A 21364-nucleotide genomic window follows, 5' to 3' on the forward strand; every position below is an offset into this window, starting at 1 on the left:
AATCTATCTTCAATAGAGAAATTACCTGAAGTCCCCTGAAGCATGTCTCGAATCTGGCCTGCAGTTTATCCAACTTCCATATTTGATATACTTTCGGCACATTGCCATTGCCAATTGTCAATTGCAGGTATTGAACTAACCCACTTCAACTGCTATCTATAGACGTTATGACATGCCACGACGTTAAGTCATGCGGTATGAGCGTCACGTGTCCAACAGAGCCAGCCATACCAACTAACAGAATGACAGAGGGAGAAAAATATGTCCAAATGATGCACTGGATCTTGTGATACTTGATTGGTTTCACCATGGCCGTTTCACTTCAGTTGTTTTTCTGATATTAAAACTGAGCAGGCAGACCTCTCATGAGCTCTGAAAAGGCACACAAGTGACTGCGCCCCCTAGCGGAATGGACCAAAATCACCCCAAGCCCAGAAATTAACACGGTCAACCCACAACGAATATTTCATGGTTTGAAGTCTGATTATTATTTGGCTATTTGTCCTCCGGGTATTACTTTCATCGGAGTGTCTGGGAAAAATTATGAGCTGCTAGACATGCTAGATGTCGCCAAATGTCTGAAATGGTTGATGCATTAGAATTTTATTCCTAGTGTGTATCCCCCCCCTCCCCCGTACCCAATGCATTTCTTGGCCTGCAAAAGAAGTGTATGTATGTATTTGTCAGTCACATCAACTCTAATCTTAAAATATATTTTGCCACAGATACCATTCCATTCCACAGTGAAGTGATGCGGTCAATACATAAATCAAATAATGTCCCAGATGGTATCAGACATGCTTCTTTGTCAGACTGATCATTCTGGTGTCTGTAGGGTAATAATTTTGGCACTGTCAAACATGACTATCTGAGTTTGTGGGCTATAGATATGCTATAGTCGATATGAATTATACGTATGTATTCTTCAAGTCAACATTACATTGACTCTACTTTTTTCTTTTCTTTTAGCATTTCACGTATCATGCAGTTTCTGGATGATTTTGGAAAGATTTTGGTATTTTGGCTAAAAAATGGTATCGCCGCTACTGAGGCAGCGTATGAACGTGTTTTCCAAACCTTTGCCGCTATATTCAAGATACCATTCAGGTACAGTATTCCTGGTCGACTCAATCATGATTGAGCTTTACCCGCTTTTAAATTTTCAAATCAGTTTTCTATCTTTTTGCCTTAGATAGTTGGAAATACTTTCAGTACAATAAGAAAACCACACGAGGCTGTGTTTTGAGTGGAAATATCACATGACAACCACGAGTGTGATATTTTCGCTCATAAGTCAAAATGAGTTAACTCAGAGTTAATACTAACACTAACACTAACCCCAGTGTTAACCATGAGATTTGACCTCTTGACAAAGTGTTTAGCTAACCCATGCAGAGTTAACCCGAAGTTAAAACTTTTTTGGCCCTGCAGTTTTGTAATGTTGGAATAAGGGTAAATAGATATAACGATAGACGAGTACTAAAATATGAAAATACGGTTGTAACTCTGTCATGCTCTTCGACTCCTCTTTTTCGCGTGTCGTCAAAACATTACCCCCGCGCTCTCTATTGCGTCAAGAGACTCTGACATAGGAGACGCTTTCTGTTACGTCAGGATGGACTGTGACGTCATGTCTCCAAACCACAGTTAGTGTTAACTCCGAGTTAACCCAGGCACCAGGTGTTATTGAGGCAAATTTGTATTACAAATTGCACTAACACTAACCCCCAGAGGTATAGTAACTCTGAGTTAACACTTTTAAAGGTCAAGTGTCAGAGTTAACTAGGCAGCCAATTCAGTCAATTCTATTGTGATAAATAGAACAATTTTTATCGCAAAATTGAGGCAGCTGCTATGTTCATGTGTGTTTTTTTGGTCCAAGTCCTGCATTTGTTCGATTCCGCTCCTGCCATATTGTTTTTTGTTTGTGTCTTTGGGGACCATTGGACTCAAGGGCTCACCAAACGATTTTATTCTGCTCGGAAAAGTGATTACACAGTGTTAGTCAGGTGTTTACCCCAACCATGTTTTTTTCTGGCTGCAGTTATCACTAACACTATGTTTTTTTCTGGCTGCAGTTATCACTAACACTAGTGTTAACTCAGCACTTGACCTTACCCCCATAATTGTTTACGAGTATTTTAAAACTTAAATGCATCATTGCATGCATAAAGCCCCCAGCGGCCAAGTCAGAAAACACAGGGCGAGGTTGTCTGGGACCCGAGGGTTGATTAGGAGTGTCATATGAGATTACGTCATGTTTAAAATGCTTTTGAGAGAAGAGCAATTTAGGCCAAAAATAGTTTAAATTAACCTTCTGGGCTTCCGTACCGATCCACGGCCCAGGACCACTCCTCGCGCCTGAACTCGGCTGGCCACATACCCTGGACCAGCACTTGAAACATGATACATTAGACACCCAGTGACTGGCCTCACTTGACTGCAAAAACAACAAGTTCATTGACGAGACAGGTCACAGCGTTGGCGCTCTCGGGAAAAAATGAAATACTGAAAAATATTCAAAGCGGGTTTGAACTTTGGACCTGTCTCTTCGAGGTTCACCATAACCATGAAATGCCCCATGTAGCAAGTAGCCCACAACTGGTTTATTGCTTTTTTCCATTCCTTTCAGCACAGGCCGTGTGTTTGGTGTACGTTCGGTAACCATATTTGGAACCGAGGTGGCATGTGTACCAGATCTTCTTTATACAGAGTCCTCCTATGATGAGACCTCAAGTAACTGTGTAGTTACAATTGCAGAGGTAGGTTGTCATGATAACTGATTGGTTAACGAAACAATGGTCTGATTGGTTGGCTAGCCTTGTGACATCAAACTATTTTTACACCGAGGGTTTTCCTGTCTTTCATCGTGGCTTAAGCTTAAAGGCCATGACTCATGCTTTTATGATTGCATGACATGTACAAATCCTCAAACACTCGACTTAAAGCTCCGCATTAAATCAAGTTTGATCAAAATTGAAGAACCCAGTCCAGAGATATAGCAAATTAACGGCTTTGTTTACATGTTATGTAACAGCCTTGGTTAGGTTTCTAAGTAAAGTCAGGCGGCAGGTTTACTGACATAGATCAGGCTGACGTTGGATTTCTTACTATAAATAGTATAAATTTGTCTGTATTACAAATTGATGTATTTGATGCAATTTTCTGTAAAAATAATCGAATTTGAAAAATCAATTAAGTTCTATAAATTTGCCTAAATTGTCTAGAAAACCTAATTGGACCATATTTGTGGGGTCTATGTTTTTTTTGGCATTGATTTTGTTTCCCCACTTCATGAATTAGCTCAAATAACACTTTTTAGATGTGAGAGTTGACTTCTAAATAAATATAACCGGTTTTCCAAAAAAAATTAAAATATTTTTTGGAATACAATAAACTCATTTATTATGGGCAAAGGTATGCTTTCATACTTGAACATTGAAAATGTCAATGAAAAACAGACTTCATATATCAATTTTAAGAGCATTAATTTATATGTGTCCTCCCAAGTAGGGCAATAAGCCTGATCTACATCACAATTTTGGTGAACCCGCCGCCTGGCTCTAACAAGCCAGTTGCTAGCCTGATTAGGTGATCTAGTTGTCAAACACCTGAAAGGCTATATCTTCAAAATGGATGGAGCAAATTGCATGGGGTTTTCTGTATTATATAAATTGATAGGTGCACTTTTGAAAACGTCTTACAGCAGGAAAAGGCAAAATACCTTGAGTTATGGCCTTTAAATGCGTTTGGGCTGGAATTCCTGGCTTTTTTCGAGATAGCACATAGGCTCGATGTACAGCGTAGCAGATCAAGGCTATATAAAGGGCTAATGTAAACTCTGCGATGGCGGAGCAAGTTGAGGGCAGAAAAAAATTAAATTGAAGTGCGCAATTTTGTTTCTCCTCATCGGAGGGCGGAGAAAAATTAAAAATTAAAAAAAGATTCTTTCAAAAATGGGTCTTTTCAGCATAGGCAGATCCGCAAAATGCTTAATTTTTTAATTTTTTAATTTTTTTTCGGTTTTCAAAATATTATTGTCGGCGGATCCGCAATACAACTTTTTTTATTTGTTGGTGCTTGGATCCGCCGACCTCCCGATGTCCGAAATAAGAAAAAAAATAAAATTTTTATATCTAGCCAGTCTCGGATCCGCCGATTCGAACATTACTGATTTTACAAAAAAAAAAAAGCTCCGACGCCCGACAGTAACTTAAAAGATTAAAAATATTTTTTTCAAAATCAAAATTCAACATGATTGAATTAAAATTAGCTACGTCGGATTGATCATTCGAATCGAAAGTGCGAATGCCAGACCAGCTCTGCCAGACCTAGACTGGTTCTTGTCCTTTCCTAATGCATCCACAGTACATATTATGACGAGAACCAGTCTATTGTTAGGAGTCTGGCTGCTGACTGTTCAATGTGTGAAAATGCACTACTTTTTTTAGGAAAAATTTTTAGTTTTATCCTTCCCTCCGACTTTGAGAAATCCTATCGATTTTTCGAGACCATGAAATCTTTGGAAAAAAACATTTTTTTTTGTTTTTGTTTTTCGTCCTCCTCAAAAATATATTCCTCCAAAAATCCGAGCACCAACTTATAAAAAAAGTCTCGCCCAAGGAATAAAAAAAGTCTGGCCTAAGGGTGCTTAAATTATAACCCGAGTTTTTGATTTGACCTACTTTTCAAGGTTACAGAGGTCAAAGTTCGCTCTCGGCATTGTCGTTAGGCAATAGTGGCGCCTTTCGTAACCGCTGTTGTTACTGACTTGAAATTTTGTACATATGTACCCCTATGACCACAGAGGCTAAATTTCGATGTGATTTGATTCATAGATTGGCCACCAGGGGACCAAAACCCAAAGTGCTTTTTCTCCTGAACTAAAGACTGGATCCTTTCCAAATATTTATATTAAGGTACATCCAGTAAGAATACATGACATGATACCCGGGTTTTTGATTTGACATACTTTTTAAGGCCACAGATGTCAACTTTGAAAATTTCAACAAACATGGCACGTTTTCTTACTATGTGACCTAGATCGTTCTAAACTTGTACAAAGATGCCTCTAGGCTACTCCTACCCAAACGACCAACTACAGTCTGGATTGGATTACAAATGTGGCCACCAGAGGGCAAAGCTTAACAATCTTGTAAGTCTATTTTGGTCAACTAGAGCTCTGATGTTGATCATATGTGGTGTGAAGGTAGCCACATGCATTCCCTACTTTAACGACCCACTTTGATCCCAGTCTGATTATAAATGTGGCCACCAGGGGGAAAAGTTCATAAATACTCAATATCCATTTTTAGCTCACTTGGCGATACTGCTGTATCCGTCGTTGTCATATGCATGATTGTCTCCCTGACATTTTTTATAACAAGTTCTTCTTCAGGTTCTCCCTTTCGTGTCGACAGGTGAGCACAATGGCCCTGGCAGTTTCATTTGGTCAAATATTTATGGTGGTTACTTTTACTAGCAAGGGTTCATCACGTATGTACCTACGCTTCACACTTGGTGACCTTTTTGTCAAGTGTCTTGCCCAAGGACCCACACCTTGCCACACCTTTGCATCCTAGTCTCTGGACCATTTTATTTTCAAAACAGGGGCACGTTTCTTCACCGCTAGATGGTTCTTCACCGCTAGGGCTGTGAATTTGAAACTTTGTCCACTTGACCCCCCTAGGTCAGATGACCTTTTTGGTCTGATCTGATTCTCAACTTGGCCACCAGGGGACCAAAAGTGAAAACATAACAAGGAAAGTGTTTAAAAAAACACAGGGCGTGATGTGGACGTGTATCATTACTGGGATAAAGGTTATTCAGGACTGGGAATAAAGCATGTCATGTCATGTCATTGCAATTTGTAAGGGTCATCTATTTGATAATGGTCAAATATTGGTCCTTGGTAATTAGTCGAAGAATGATTCCGGCTTGGGAGTTTGGTCTACAGACAATTCAATGATTGTCATCGTCAATTTGGTGATGGAAGATATTGTGTAGCGCCAAATGAATGCGTTACAAATTGACAGTCCTTTCGGTCCTCAGTTCCTATTCTTTTGGGATCTTCTGTACAAATCCCGTCCCCGTGTTATTTTCATATGTGAAACACCAGCCTCCCATGCACAATGGTGAAACACATGTAAAATTGACGTACAATATGGTGTTGGTGAGGTTTTCAAATGATACACCACTTCTAGGCACGTCAAAACACCTTTTGCCCGGATAACACCGGTTTTTAGCTCACCTCTTAGCAGAGATGAGCTTATCCCATACCGTGGCGTCCGTCGTCCGTCGTCGTCGTCGTCGTCGTCGTCCGTCGTCCGTTAGCAGGGCACGTTTCGTAACTGTTAGAGCTATTGAGTTGAAACTTGGTACACATGTACCCTTATGTAATGACACCTTGGAGACCAAGTTTCGGTCCGATTCGTTTCATGGTTTGGCCACCAGGGGGCCAAACGTTAAAAGTGAAAATAGGCAATATCTCCCTTAATAGTAGTCGGGAAATTTTGAAAAAAATATGGTAGGTACTTCTAGCAAAGGTGCATCATATATCCTCCGGGTTTTTGATTTAACCTCCTTTTCAAGGTCACAGAGGTCAAATGGTGTAAATTGGCCGTTAGGATGTAACGATGGCACGTTTCTAAACTGCAATGACTATTGATACCAAATTTGGTACACATTTACCCCTTAGTCAGGTGATCTCAGGGACCGAAGTTTGGTCCAATATGATTCACCACTTGACCACCAGGGGGCAAAATCCAAAAACCTTAAAAATGTGATTAATCCTTAACTTCTTGCCCGATTGCCACCAATTTTATATCATGGGTACATCTAACCACCATACAGTATATGTCACCCAGGTTTTTAATTTGACCTTCTTGTCAAGGTCACAGAGGTCAAATGGCGTAAATTCGCCGTCAGGCCGTAACTATGGCACGTTTCTTAACTGCAATGACTATTGATCACAAATTAAGTACACATGTACCCCTTGGTCAGGTGATCTCAGGTACCGAAGTTTGGTGCGATCTGATTTGCCGTTTGGCCTCCTGGGAGGGAGCCAAATCCTAAATTCTTCAAAATGCCATTATTCCTAGTAATGACTTGCCCGATTGGCACCAATTTTATATCATAGGTACATCTAATTCTAACAACCATTCAATGTGTCACCCGGGTCTTCTTTGATTTGACCTACTTTTCAAGGTCACAGAGGTCGAATGTTATGTAAATTGGCCATTTTGGGGAAATTGTAATTGCTTGGACCTACATCAAACCTAACACTACATGACACAATACCATGCTCTTTATCCATCTTTCCTCCACATGAGGTGAGCACAATGGCCCTGGCCATTTCATTCTGTGGTTGAGATCGAAGTTTACATGATATGATTAAGTAGTGAGAGGTGGCTAAACACTGCGACCCTTCGTATCATTAATACATGGCAAGATAATCTTCAGGCGGGCAAAAATGGCGACTCTCAAATTCCACAATGCACTAATACACTGAGCAATGTATACTGCGCAGCCCTGAACAAACTCATACACACAGGATGATGACATGTGAGGTAGAATATCACTAGTACTGATGACATACTATGTGATTTTGTTGAGAAAATGTTACTGTCCAAGAACAGAGGGCGTCAGTAATTCTGTAGTTCATTATCTGTAACTTCAGACTCTGAATCCATAAGTGTGTCATCTCTCTTGTTAATGATCTATTTTCAATAAAAAAATTCTGGTAGGTATGTTGCATCGCTTTGTCGGGGGGGGGGGGGGGGAGATTTTAGCTCTCGATCAACGTTAAAACGTCTTTCCTGTATCAACTTATTACTTCTCTTGTACAATCCGACACAGATGTAGAGCAAACATGCTCTACACCCGTGATTCCGATCACTGGTTATTCTGGACAATCTTTCTGGGGATTTCTGAGGTTCTCTCTTGAGGGAAAGAAATCCCCCCCATATTTATACATTGGTTTGTTGTTAACATGTGTCTAAGGCGACAGTGATATCTCTCCTGGTACAAGTGACGTGGCGGGCCCCTTGAAACGGCCTAAGTTTGGTATCGGTCACGTCAACTTGCATCATTCGATTTGTGAATCAATATCGCCTCCCTCTAGAAGAAAAACTCAAACTCAATAACCTCACATACAGTTAACAATTTCAAACTCAAAAGTACACATTATAATTAGCTTGTTTCCTTCTCCGTTTACCTTCCCTCGGTTACTACAATTCAAAAGTTGCTTTTAGTATTTCCCTTTAAACATGAATGGAAATCAATTGAATTACCTTAATTTGAGAGGCCATAAACTAAGTACTTTTACAAGGACTTTTGACTTCAAAGGTTAACTGGAGTCTATACTTTTAAAGGAAGTACCCAACATTCTCACAGGTACTCCTACATTACATATCGTACAGGTTACAGTACAGTGATGTACTTTTCAAGGTCACTGACGTCAAATGTCGTAAGCTGGCTGTAAGGCTGAAACTATGGCATGTTTCTATGAAACCGCAATGACCTTCGATCTCAAATTTGGTACACATGTACCCAATAGTCAGGTGATCTCAGGTGTCGAAGTTGGGTTCGATTTGATCCACCATTTGGCCACTAGGGGGCCTAGTCTTAAAACCTTAAAAATGTGATTATTCCTTAAAGGCTTACCTGATTGCCACCAATTTATATCATGGGAATATCTAACCACCATACATGTCACATGGATTTTTGATTTGACCTACCTTTTAAGGTCACAGAGCTCAAATGGTGTAGGTTGAGCTTGAGGCTATAAGCATGGCATGTTTTGTAATACCAATGACCATTAGTCTCAAATTTGGTACGCATGTAGCCTTTGGTCAAGTTATCTCAGGTGGAAATTCAGTCGGACCTGATTTTCTGATTGGCCACCAGGAGGCCAAATCTGAAAACCTTAAAAATATGATTATTCCTTAACTACTTGCCTGATTGCCACCAATTTGATGTCATACATGTAACAACTATATACAGTATGTTTTTTACCTGTATTAATAATTTGACATACTTTTAAAGGTCACAGGTCAAATGGCATAAGTTGGCTGTCAGGCTGTAACTATGGCACATTTCTTAACCGCAATGACTATTGATATCAAATTTTGTACGAAGTGCGTGTACCCCATGGTCAGGTCATCTCAGGGACCAGCTCGATCCACTCTGATTCTTCACTTGACTATCAGGTGCCAAATCCTAAAATATTCCCTTAAAAAATTTTCACCTTAAAGACAGCTATCAAGTGCTCTATTCATGTCTTTTGTTATTTTTGTTTTGTAGGTGAAACCGGCTTGCAAACACAAGGAAGGAACTCCTGATGTCAAATCGATACGTCCTACAACTGCCACTGCTGCTTCCAAGCCTGCTGCATCACATCAGCCTCTGCCAACACCCACTGTTTCAACTTACTTTCCCCTTCCTGATGGTTTAAAAGGTCAGCATGCTACACAGCTACTCCTTGATTTACCTGCTGCCCTACCAGGGCCTAATGAAGCAAAGAAGTGCATGTTAGGATTGATTGTGCAGGCCACCAAGGTGAGTGGAAGTTTGTCTCTACAATTCGACAAATACACTTTACATGGCTCTGTCGTCGATCCCTAAACAGGGGAGGTACAGGGTTTGCATTGACCGCTGCATAAAAAGTACTTGTTTTCTGGCATGTACAAGAGACAAAATAAATAAATGCACTTGCAGTGGAAAAGTTTTAACTCTTTCACTGCCAGACTGGGTTTCTGCCAGAGGGTTGGGTTGGTATGTTTTACGTACCCAGGGCTTCCGCTAGCCCCTCGCCACGCTAGCCATGGCTAATATCCATACTTTGATCACCCAACTTTTTCCCATGTCAATTGGAATAGCAATAACACACTAAAATTTCAGCCTCAGGGGATGAATATAGTATATACGTAGTATGTATCTTGATGTTCTGTGATAATAGAAAAACTAAGCATGTCAAGTAGTCGTATGATTTGAACCCCACTGCAGTATTGATATCGGTTGCTGACTGATTTTATACTTTTTATCATTCTAAATGTAGGTTCGTCTGACTTATTTTGAGATCCACTCTGAACATGTTCACATACTTCAACAACCAAAGCCAACACATCTGAGGGGTCACACGTCTTTGATCCGTTACTCTGAAGCCTACGACATGTTTGTTAAAGAGGACAGGAAGGAGTTGGTACACATGATGCTAGGTTTGGCTGCCATTGGAAAGGACTGTATGAATACACCCTTTATGAAACACTTGGTTTGAGATTGAAAGTGATGCTTGCCCAACAGGGTTGATGCCTTTTAAAGGCTGAAAGCTCAAATAAAGAACTTTTTTGACAATCATTTCTGACCCAAATTTAATAACCTGTCGTTAAGTTCTGATGACATATAGGTTTTATAAGCCGGTTTATACGTATGCAACAAATAGTAGAATTATTAGCCAAAAAACATTAAAAAGTTATAAGAGTACACACAAAAGTACAAGTAACATCACGATTTGTGTGTGACATCATATTTGGGTCACCGTAGGGGAGTAGTTACAACACTGCAGTATCTGTCGTTGTCGTCGTCCTCGTTGCCCGTATCCTGTTTCCAAAACAGTGGCACGTTTCTTAACCGCTTGGGCTATGAACTTCGTACACTTACCCCCCCAGGTCAGGTGACCTCTGACTCTGGCGTAAATTGGCCGTTTGAGGGTAACTATGGCCCGTTTCTGAACCGCTGAAGCCATGAACTTGAAATTTTGTACACATTACTCCCTAATTCAGATAACCTCTGACACTGAATTTCAGTCTAATCTAATTCTCAACTTTGCCACCAGGGGACCAAAAGTTAAAACCTGAAAAAGTGATACCTCGCTTATAAGCGACAGCGACTCGTTTTTGTAAAAGTTTTCATGGTAGGTACTCCTAGCCAGGATACATCACATATCATACGGGTTTTTGAGTCGACCTAATTTTCAAGGTCGCAGAGGTCAAATGGCGTAAATTGGCTGTTTGAGGATAACTACGGCATGTTTCTTCACCGCTGAAGCTATGAACTTGAAATTTAATACACATTACTCCCGAACCGATAACCTCTGACAACGAATTTCAGTCTGATCTCAATCTTGACTTGGTCACCAGGGGGCCAAGACAAAATGAAAAAGCCAAGGGCCATTGTGATCACCGTATAGCTATTTAGTGGTGAGGAATTCATCCGGGTTAAGAAACATGCTAAATGTGTAGTATAAAGGTCAAACCAAAGTCGGTATGACATGTGCTGTATCGTTGCTTGGAGTTCCTTCCATAAAAAATATCATCAAAAACAAGTCACTAATAAGAGATGTATTGCACTTTTTCCTTTTTTAGTTTTGCCCCTGCTGGTGGCCAAGGGAAGAATAAGATCAGATAAAAATTCGATGTCCAAGGTTAGATGAGGTAGGGAGACATTTGTACCAAATTTAAAGTTAAGTGTCAGTCCATGATACCACCATGCAGAGGGTGGCAAGGTGGGGGTCAACCGTTTTTAACGAGATTAGGTATGCAAGATCCTTCCACTAAGACATCATTACACAGCAATTGATGACTCTCAAAAATCACTAGCAACCGAGTTAGGGGCAGGCCTAGTTAGGGGGCTTGTTTTAGCTTTTTTCCCCCTATTTTTTGTGTATTTTAGGGTCAATGTTGGGCACTCCTGCAGAGACTAAAAAAAATAGCTGGATTTTCCCCCTTTGTATGATGGAAGTATTTGATGAGATCTTCCATTCTGCAACAGGTCATTGAGTAAGACTTCATACTTTGGTTGTGCTAGGCCTAGTAATTATGCATACCTAGGGGCAGTGCTTAGGAAGAGCTCTCTATCGACGCTCATATCTCCAACACTGCAGGTCTTTGAATGCTGTGGCTTGCACATGATAAAGGTAATGATACTTACTTTCAAAATCAGAAATAAAATTTCCGGCCGCTTTTACTGTTTTCCCAGGATAAACCAAGGAAAAAGTGCTATTTTCCACCAAAATGACACTCATTGGCTAGTGCTGCCACCTTGTGTACACTTGATGAATTATAAAATAAATGCATAATGAACACATAATTTATGCTTGGTGCTGGCCATGAGGATTAGTAGTTACTGTCAACCACCATGATCACCCCCCCCCCCCCCATGCCTAGGCCTACTAACCTATTTTAAGTAGGCCTACCGGTTAATAACTCCACTTGCATTTTCCCCCCAAAAAAAGAACAAGCTCATCACTACAAATTTGCCCTTGATGAAAGCCCTTTGGGGAATTGGGCCCCATAGGTCCTGAAATGCTGATTTGAATTTCAAATAACATTTCGGCCTTGGCCTACCTGATGGCAACGTAATTGAATAAGCTACATGTAGGCCTTCTTACAGTCCGAAAACCTAAAGAAACCCCCCTGTTGGTGAGGATGCTAATGTTGACCCATTCATTAGCCTGTGTCATGCTGCCAGAGCATGTTGTAAGGGTTGGACCCCCCCCCCCATGGCTAAGGCACCTGAAGGGCATGTGGTATGACCTTCTTATACATCTTTATCAACCCATGCAGGGATCATCCTGTTCCTAAGAACCTTGCAGAAGTGCTCATTTCACATACTAGTAACACCTTCCATTGCTAAGGAGCCAATTGACCAAAGGTGCAGTTCCTACTGTAATTACTGTTTGATGAGGACAACCCTGCAGTTGGCTGCAACGTCAGAGTACTGCTATTGGAAGTTTTTAGCTCCTTGGTTGGCGGTGAAATGTTCTCCTGGAGTTGCTCTAGCATTGGCTAAATTGTACATATACATGTACTGGAATGGAGAAGTTTTTCATGAACTGAGTTACGGTACTGTCCAGTCCCTTAGGAGAGATCACAACTTTCCACATGCTACACTTGTACCTGTCTGCAGAGGACAGTGCTGACTCCTAAGAAGCAGGGATACTTTTTTTTACAAATGGGTGATTTATTTACAAGCTAATATAATGATACATAGAAAAAAGGCTATTTTGCAGACAATAGCCAAACCACTACTAACCACTACTAGGGAGGGACCAATACTAGTAACACCTCATTTACGGTACTACATGTCAGGCCCAAGTGCAGGATAGTATCAGGAGAGAGTCCCACTTTCCAGTAGCAGGCTTGGTTGTTCAAAACTGACATTAGCGCTACTAAGTATACTGACATTAAAAATCTATCTTGGCATTTACAATTGTTTACTGAAAGCCAAAGTTCAAATTTATCCCAAGATATCGCTATAAAATCATTTTTTAACTAAGCCCCGCATTTTACCTGATGAACCATCCGCTAGATATACTAGAACATCAAATCTGGATGTCCTTCATATTGCAGGTTATGTTAGTCAAGGGAGACAAAAACACAGCATGTAACAGTTTTGGAAATTCACCATGTATTTTTTTTAGAAAAAGAGAGATGTATTGTAGAATGCGAACAATGCATTTGCAATCAATGGCGTGGAAAATCGCAGGTCAAGCCTGATGAATGTACATCCAATAAAGTCGTACCCTTTCATTCTAAATCAAGAATTCTTGATGTGTAGCTGACAACTTTCACTGGGCTAATTCTGCCCAGTCATGACTCAAAGACCAACATTTCAGAAAATCTGTCTCCACCCTCTTATCATTTCTCTCTCCCAGCTCAAGAGTGCTTGACCAGCAGTCCTTATGATACTGTTGCAACAACATTACCCATCAAATTATTACTCATCTGAGATCATCTTAGATGATTATTATTCGGAGTATGTTGCAAAATACAAATAATACCTCAGTTCGATTATTCACAACTAGACTAGGCAGTTTGTCTCAAAACATCCAAATACATGTAGTACCTTACGAATCCGCAAGGGACGCGTTAACAATAATGTTGCAAAATGACTGTAAAAAATTGGTCGCACTGATCGTAAACATTGTCTTATTTTTCAAGATGAGAGTATGTTGATGATAAGAAAACGTACACCACAAATAATAGACCAGTATTTTTTAAAGGACCAGTATAGTAACTAAGGGCAATATTACCAAGCCCTCGGCTGCATAGTCACCTCCTATTCTGCACAAAGTTTCCATCATCAAATTGCACAAAAAATGGAAAAATTCAAAAACTGACGAAACTATCATGTATATCTGACTTGAGAGATTGCCCTTCTGTCCCGTCTGCTGAGTTTTCTAAGGCGTCGGCTGGTTGAACAGAGGAAGAGGCAACAGCGGACTGAAAAAAGATATTGATGGAGAATCAGGTTTGGCTTAGAATCCCTCATTGCCAAGGAGATGGGAGCCAAAATGGCATCAAGGTTTTCAGCTTAGTCCCTCCTCTCTCATCAGTGACCTTCTTACATGTAAGTCAGTCGCTGCAGGCAGAATTAACCAATATTCACTTTGGCTTGCCCCGAATCTTCTCCCCTTTTTTTTCATTCAACTCACCTCTGTATCCACGGGTGCTGGTTCTACTTCTGGTTCTACATTTGCTACAGATACTCGATGTTTAGCCTCACATCCTTTACACAGAGCTGAAAAGGCACCAGATTATGGGGGTAATGATAATATGATGTGCAATATATAATAGTGTGAGGACATGATGATGATGATAGACTTGTTTTGATAATGCGACCGGCCATGCTGATTTTGTACGGCAGTGAAGCATGACCTCCAGTGGCACTGGCAGGGAATCATAACTGGGACTTCCTGATCATCAAGCCAAGGCTCCAATCAACTTTCTAGGAAGAACACAAGTGAAGTGGTAAATCGTTATCACTCAGTTGGTTTTGCACCAAAGTTAGGTTTAGTCAGAGTGGGTATCATTACAGGCCTACTGCTTCTTTTCTACTTCAGTGATTTTGAGACTGATCCCTTACCTGAGCCAACTGGGACAAAAACTCCCCACTTGATGTATATTTCCCGAGACATCACTCGATGAACTGAACCACCATCTTTTCTGGGCTTCCGACTTGTTTTAGAGGGTTGATGAAGTGGGTGCTGGCATCTCCTTTGCTGATTCCATGATAAACTCAACTTGTATCGGTGGTTCGGGCATATTGTGGTGTCCAGAACTGGAGAACTCATATCAAACACGCCAGCACGAAGTGCTATGAGCTCCCATTCACTTTTGACTTGACTGGCTTTCCTGGAGGACATCCAACGCATCAAATGGGAGTGCACGTCCTTCTTACATTGTTTCAAGGGGATCACACTCTTGTCATTGGGGTATGAAGCGTCAGTACCACACTCGATATCCTTGGATATGACAGCAAATCCACATTTCAACTGTGATTTTTCAGGTTCCATTTTCAATAGACTATCACACAATGTACACGTGCATGTACACAATGCATTGTAACTGTAACTGTTGTTGTTGTCGTTGCTGGTGTACGTTTCCGCCTAGACCGTTAAGCCTCCACAGGGGTAATAAAGGCCTCTAGGTTGTTTGAGGGAGTGTGTGGGAGGGGCAAGGGAGAGGGGGGTTCACTAACATCTAAAAATGTAATTTTATTTGGAAAGCATGTGTATTTCGTCAGTTATCTGAGGGAATGGGCAAAAAATGGGCACCAGTGAGAAGGGCGCGACTCGATGTAACGACCTCGGAAGTTAGGACGACGATAAATAATGGCCAACATAAGACACGAGTTGCGACTGATCCCGGAACTACTTTATTATAATGATGTATCAATACGCAATACACTACATCTCCCTTTCTTTGAAAAAGAAGAAAAAGTTAGAAGACATACAATAACAATGATACATGAAGATGGAATAAAGATAAGACCATTAGAGGATTCAAAGGTCTGTAAATAGATTCAAGAATAAGTCACTTTAACTACAACAAAGTAACAAATTGAGAAGGGAAAAAAAAAACACACCAAATGTGATAAAAAAATTTAGAAAATTACTGATTTTACGTTTTGTAAGTTTCTCTAGTTTCCACACTATTCCAGATTACTCAGTTTTCCAATACCACTATTGAGTAGAAGACTCAAAACTTATACCAACATGAACCAGTCTAGTTAGCACGACACTCTACACAAGTACACATTTACTTGACATAGTCTTTCAGGTGGTTTGGAGCACTTGAGACTCTTCCTGTTCTCAACTGTTCTGGAGGTTTAGAAGCAGGAGTAGGAACTGACCTGACTGGAGCTGAACCTGGAGGACCAGAAGCAACAGGCCTTGGAGCTGCAATAGCAGGAGTTTCTGGTGGCCTGGGCTGAGTAGCAAGCTCAGTTTTCTCATTCATCAACAGATGGCGCCTCATGGGCTCATAGATTCCAGATTCTCTCGTTCTCAGAATGTGTCTCCTGTTTCTAACTATGGTCTTGCCAGAGGGTGTGACCAACTTGTATGACCTTGGACCATCAGCCTCAGACACAAATTTGGCTGGTGTCCAGGTTTTACCAGTTCTGTACCTCACAGTATTATTTCTAGTCAAGTTTGGAAGTGGTTTCACATGCTTGTCATAGTGTACCTTGTTTCTGGCTTTACATTATTGCAACCTGCCAGTCACTTGCTTTGGGGACAACAATTTAGGCTTCAGCAGTGACGGATTTGTAGGCAATCTAGTCTGTGTCCTTCGTCCCATACACCTTTGTACAGGGGAACCCAAGACATTGTCTCTAGGGGTGTTCCTATAGTCCAACAAAGCCAACTGAAAATCTGTGCCATCTTGCCTACACTTCTTCAGCATGTTTTTAGCAATCTGAACTGACTTTTCTGCTAGGCCATTTGCCTGTGGATTCTTAGCACTGAATGCCTTGATTTCAAACCCCCACTGGGTACTGAAATCTTTCATATCACGACTAGTGTACTCCGAGCCAGGATCAGAATACAAAGTCCTGGGGATGCCATGGGTGGCAAAGACTCTTTTCAGTTTGGATATGACAACAGGTGCACTATGATCAGGTTTCAGTTCATCCACTTCAAAATACCCAGAATAGTGATCTACAGTCACAAGATAGAAATCATCATCTAGTACAAACAAGTCTGATGAAACAGACTGCCATGGTAGAGTTGGCACAGGAGTGCTCATCATAGGCTCTTTCTGCTGTTGACTTCTACTGGCTTGGCACAATGGACATTTGCTTACAGCTTCTTCAATCTGCTTGTTCATTCCAACCCAAAACAGAACGTCTCTAGCCAGCTGTTTTGATTTGACAATCCCTTGATGCGAACTATGTATCAACTCTACCATGTCCTTATGCATCTGCTTGGGTACAATGACTCGCTCTCCTTTGAAAAGGATACCATCATACACAGTGATCTCTGCCCTATAGTCCTAGTATGGCTTCAGAACATTTTCTACCTTGGCTCTGTAATCAGGCCAACCTTTGACAACCTGGTTTCGCAACTTCTGCAACTCAGCATCATTCTCAGTATTTGTCTTCAACAACTTCAGTTTGGAATCAGAGAAAGCATGTACAGTAGGAATCTCCATAGCACAGACTTGGTAGTCATGCATGTCATCAACTAGGCCTCTGTAGTGACAATCTTTCAATGGAGCTCGGCTCAGACAATCAGCAACAGGAATATCTTTCCCTGACTTTCCTATCAGTTTGAAACTGTATGGTTGCAATTTCAACAACATCTTCTGTAATCTCAAGGGAACTTGTCCCAAGGGTTTCTCAATGATGTGGACAAGAGGCAAATGGTCTGTCTCTACTGTGATGTCATTTCTGCCATACAGTAGGTGGTGAAATTTCCTACAAGCAAAAACTATGGCCAGAAGCTCTTTTTCAATCTGTGCATATGCTCGTTCAGTCTGAGTCAGGGTTTTAGATGCATATGCTATAGGGTGGTCATGTTGCGTCAAGACCGCACCGAGGCCCCCCAACGAGGCATCGCAAGAAACCACTATCGGCTCAGTCTTGGAGTAGTAACTCATGACCGGGGCTTGTATCAAAGCCGCTTTGAGCTTCTTAAAAGCTTGTCGCTGTGGCTCATCAAAGTGAAATGGCTCTTCAGACCCTTTGCCATCTTGTCTCTTTTTGACAACCTCTCTCAAGTCACTTGTCACATCAGAGAAGTTAGGAATATACTTGGACAAGTATGTGGCCATTCCTAACAATGTACGCACTTCTTCTTTACAAGTAGGCTCAGGAAGTTCAACAATGGCTCGAACCTTCTCTGGCGACACAGTCACACCTTCATCAGTCAAAACATGACCAGTGTAATCTACCTCTGGCTGCGCGAACATGCACTTACTCAACCTGAACGTCAAGTCGCTTTCACGTGCTGTCTCTAGTGTTTTCCTCAGTACTCTACAATGGTGCTCAATGTCACCTGTGTGCAACAAAATATCATCGAAGATATTGGCGAAGTTTTCCATCCCAGCGAACATTTCTTCTATAGCCCGCTTGTATATCTCTGGAGCAGACTTGACACCCATAGGAAGACGTTTGTACATGTAGCGCCCCCAAGGGGTAGAGAAGCAAGTAAGCAGTTGACTCTCATAGTCCAACTGTAGCTGGAAGAAACCTTGATTAGCATCAAGTACTGAAAAGTACTTGCTACCCTGAACCTGAGTGAGTACATTTTCAAGTGTTCTAATAGGATGGGTCTCTCTGAGGAAAGCCTTATTCAAGAACTTTGGATCTATACACACGCGTACTGACTTGCCATCCTTCTTATGCACTACATGCAGTTGACTACACCAGGGTGTTGGGACACCGGGTGGTACCTTGGAAATAATGTCATTACTCTCTAGGAAATCTATTTGTTTCTTGGTCATATCTCTCAGAGCTGCTGGTATAGGTCTACTACCATATGACACTGGACCATCTTTGTACTCTGGATCAATGGACAGATGAAACTCACCAGGTAGCTTGCCAACCCTTTCATCAGGAAACCTGTCTGGAAAGTCCCTAAGTACCTTCAAGATAGGTTCTGGTACTTTCTCAACATTTGAAATGCGCTTCAGGAATTTGTCATCAAACAATGGCTGGTCTCTGACATGGAATACACGCTTCACTAGGCCTAACCTTTCACTATCCTTTGCACCAAGAAGATTTGGCACATTGCCAGGTACAACCTCACACTCAATTGAGTGTGTTTCACCCTTCATGATGACATCAAATGTTGTTTTGCCAACAGGCACTACAGTAGTGTTACCAAAGGCAGTGATGGTAGATGCTGTGGACTTGAGCTGCAGGTGACCATGCTGTTGCATTCTGTCAAAAGAGGTTTTGGACATGGTGTTGCAATGAGCCTGTGTATCTATTTTCATTCTAATGGCACCACGTCCATTTTCATAGGGAGTATGCAGCAGTACAGTCCAAGTATCACCTGCACTGTCTCTAGTAGTTGATCTAGTCTTGATAGAGTATATGTGGAGGGAGTCCATCTCCTCAGTGGGCTCATAATCATATGACCATGACTGTTCTTCATCATAGTCACATTCACCATCGATGAAACACACGTTCTTTTTCAAGCACTTTCTCTCGAAATGACCATACATGTGGCAATGTCTACACTGTTGATCATAGGCTGGACACTGTCTAGGGGCATGTTGATGACCACACTTTTGGCATGACCCATGATACTGATTTTGGCTGTGGCTGCGACGTCCACGACCATACCCGCGTTGCTGAGCTACTCTTGGGGTTGAGCGTCCACGTCCATGATGTTGACTCACAGTGGCACCTCCAAGGGGATAGTTTGTGTACCCGCGACCCCGTGATCTAGATCGACTACCACCACGCCCACGATAGGCTGCGTTCACTTCCTTATCACCAGCAGTGTTGTTATGCTTTTTAAACAACCCTGCACTTTCAGCACGTAGTTCCAATGTCTGGCACTTTTCAATCGTTTGCTGCAACGTCAGATCCTCGTCCCACAGCTTCTTCCTTAATACTTCGTCTTTGACACCGTTAGAAATCTGAACAGACATCATTCGGTCCTCTTTGTCACCGAATTCACACAATTTCGCTAGGCGACGCAGGTCAGTGATATAATCTGAAATTGTCTCATTGCTGGCCTGCATCCGCTTTTGAAACTTGGTAATGTGGCTTTTAACCAGTTTCTTTGGTTCAAAGTACTTATCAAACGCTGAGCAGACCTTGTCGTACTTGTCCTTGTCAGCGTCTGCTTCGAACACCAGTTCATTTTGAAACACTTTAATGTACTGCTTCCCCATTTGATACAGCAAGAGGGACACCTTCTGTTTCTGTGCTGCTGTTCCTTGCCCACTAGCAAGGAAATATAGATCTAGTTCGTCCTTGTATTCTCTCCATGAAGTGGCGAGCACTCCCATGTCGTGAGAGGCGGGGGTGAACTTAAGGGGAAGTATTCCCTGAACGGCCATTTTGGATTCTGCTGTGGTGAATGTTCAAATGCACTACGAATGTACAACGATGTTCTCGGGCACTGATCTTGCCTCGACTAAAATCAGGCGGCACGCATAAATGTCAATAGGGGAAATCGAGTTTCTCACTTCTATTGATTCACCGATACTCTGCCTTTCTTTTCATGTCCTTGATTTGCGAATCCCACTTCTAGGACACCATGTAACGACCTCCGAAGTCAGTCGCAACTCGTGTCTTATGTTGGCCATTATTTATCGTCGTCCTAACTTCAGAGGTCGTTACACTCGACCCCCTCACCGGAAAACCGTAAGGGCGGCCGGATTTTTTTCTTTTGCAAATTAAAAAACAGCATTCTGACTTCCTTACCTGGAAGTGGCATCACCTAAAAAACTGCAGTGTTGGAGCTAAAGGAGAGTTAAAATTGCCTTTTTACTGAAATTTGAGATTGCATTGTTTTTGGGACGTACTGTACCTGTCATTAAAATGTACCTGGGGCAAAACAAAAGGCATGAAAAGGTAGCTCAGATCATGTACTTTCAATTTCAATAGGCGGTGTTTAGTGATAATTCTGTTTGATGCACGAAAATTGACAAAAGACTTAGCCTATTTTGAGGGATAATGCATGTTTTTTTAAAAGGAAAATGAGTAGGAAATGGTTAACAGCCGTACCCCAAAACTGTGGGGTTATTTTCGAAACCAATCCACCAGCCTTCATAGTACCCTAGGACAGGTCTGTGGTAGAAATTACAACTAGATCTGTTGACCCCCCACCTTGCCACCATTTGCATGATCCTGCATGGTGGTATCATGGACTGACACTTAATAGCTTTAGCGGTTAAGTAACGTGCCACGGTTACACTCAAACTTCAAATTTACACCATTTGACATATGTGACCTTGAAAATTAGGTCAAATCAAAAACCCATACGATGTCTGATGTATCCTTGCTAGGAGTACCTACCTTAAAAATATTATCGACAACAAGTCTCTAAAAAGCGAGATATTGCACTTTTTGGCTCACCGTTGGGGGAGTCTATACAATGGCCCTGTGTTCGTCGTCCGTC

General features: G+C 41.5%; 2 protein-coding genes across 2 annotated transcripts in view; one reads left to right on the forward strand and one right to left on the reverse strand.

The window, feature by feature from the left end:
- The window catches only part of LOC135492739 (uncharacterized), a 31700-nt gene extending 20960 nt beyond the window's left edge, over positions 1-10740 (forward strand). The window contains exons 2-5 of the mRNA XM_064779357.1: positions 970-1107; positions 2633-2762; positions 9304-9558; positions 10058-10740. Of these exons, the coding sequence (XP_064635427.1) occupies positions 970-1107; positions 2633-2762; positions 9304-9558; positions 10058-10276 (742 nt within the window). The 3' untranslated portion in view covers positions 10277-10740. The remainder of the gene's footprint in view (positions 1-969; positions 1108-2632; positions 2763-9303; positions 9559-10057) is intronic.
- Positions 10741-17548: 6808 nt separating this feature from the next.
- On the reverse strand, positions 17549-20300 carry LOC135492945 (uncharacterized). Its single transcript, XM_064779692.1, has 2 exons — positions 17705-20300; positions 17549-17559 (listed from the first exon to the last, which is right to left on the reverse strand). The coding sequence occupies exons 1-2, from the start codon at positions 20298-20300 to the stop codon at positions 17549-17551; spliced, it is 2607 nt and encodes an 868-aa protein (XP_064635762.1).
- Positions 20301-21364: the final 1064 nt, after the last annotated feature.

Source organism: Lineus longissimus, chromosome 8 (assembly GCF_910592395.1).
Source record: "Lineus longissimus chromosome 8, tnLinLong1.2, whole genome shotgun sequence".
In the NCBI taxonomy this organism is placed as follows: domain Eukaryota; kingdom Metazoa; phylum Nemertea; class Pilidiophora; order Heteronemertea; family Lineidae; genus Lineus; species Lineus longissimus.

Coding starts and splice junctions, on each gene's coding strand:
- LOC135492945 (XM_064779692.1), bottom strand. CDS start 20,300: ATGGCCGTTCAGGGAATACTTCCCCTTAAGTTCACCCCCGCCTCTCAC.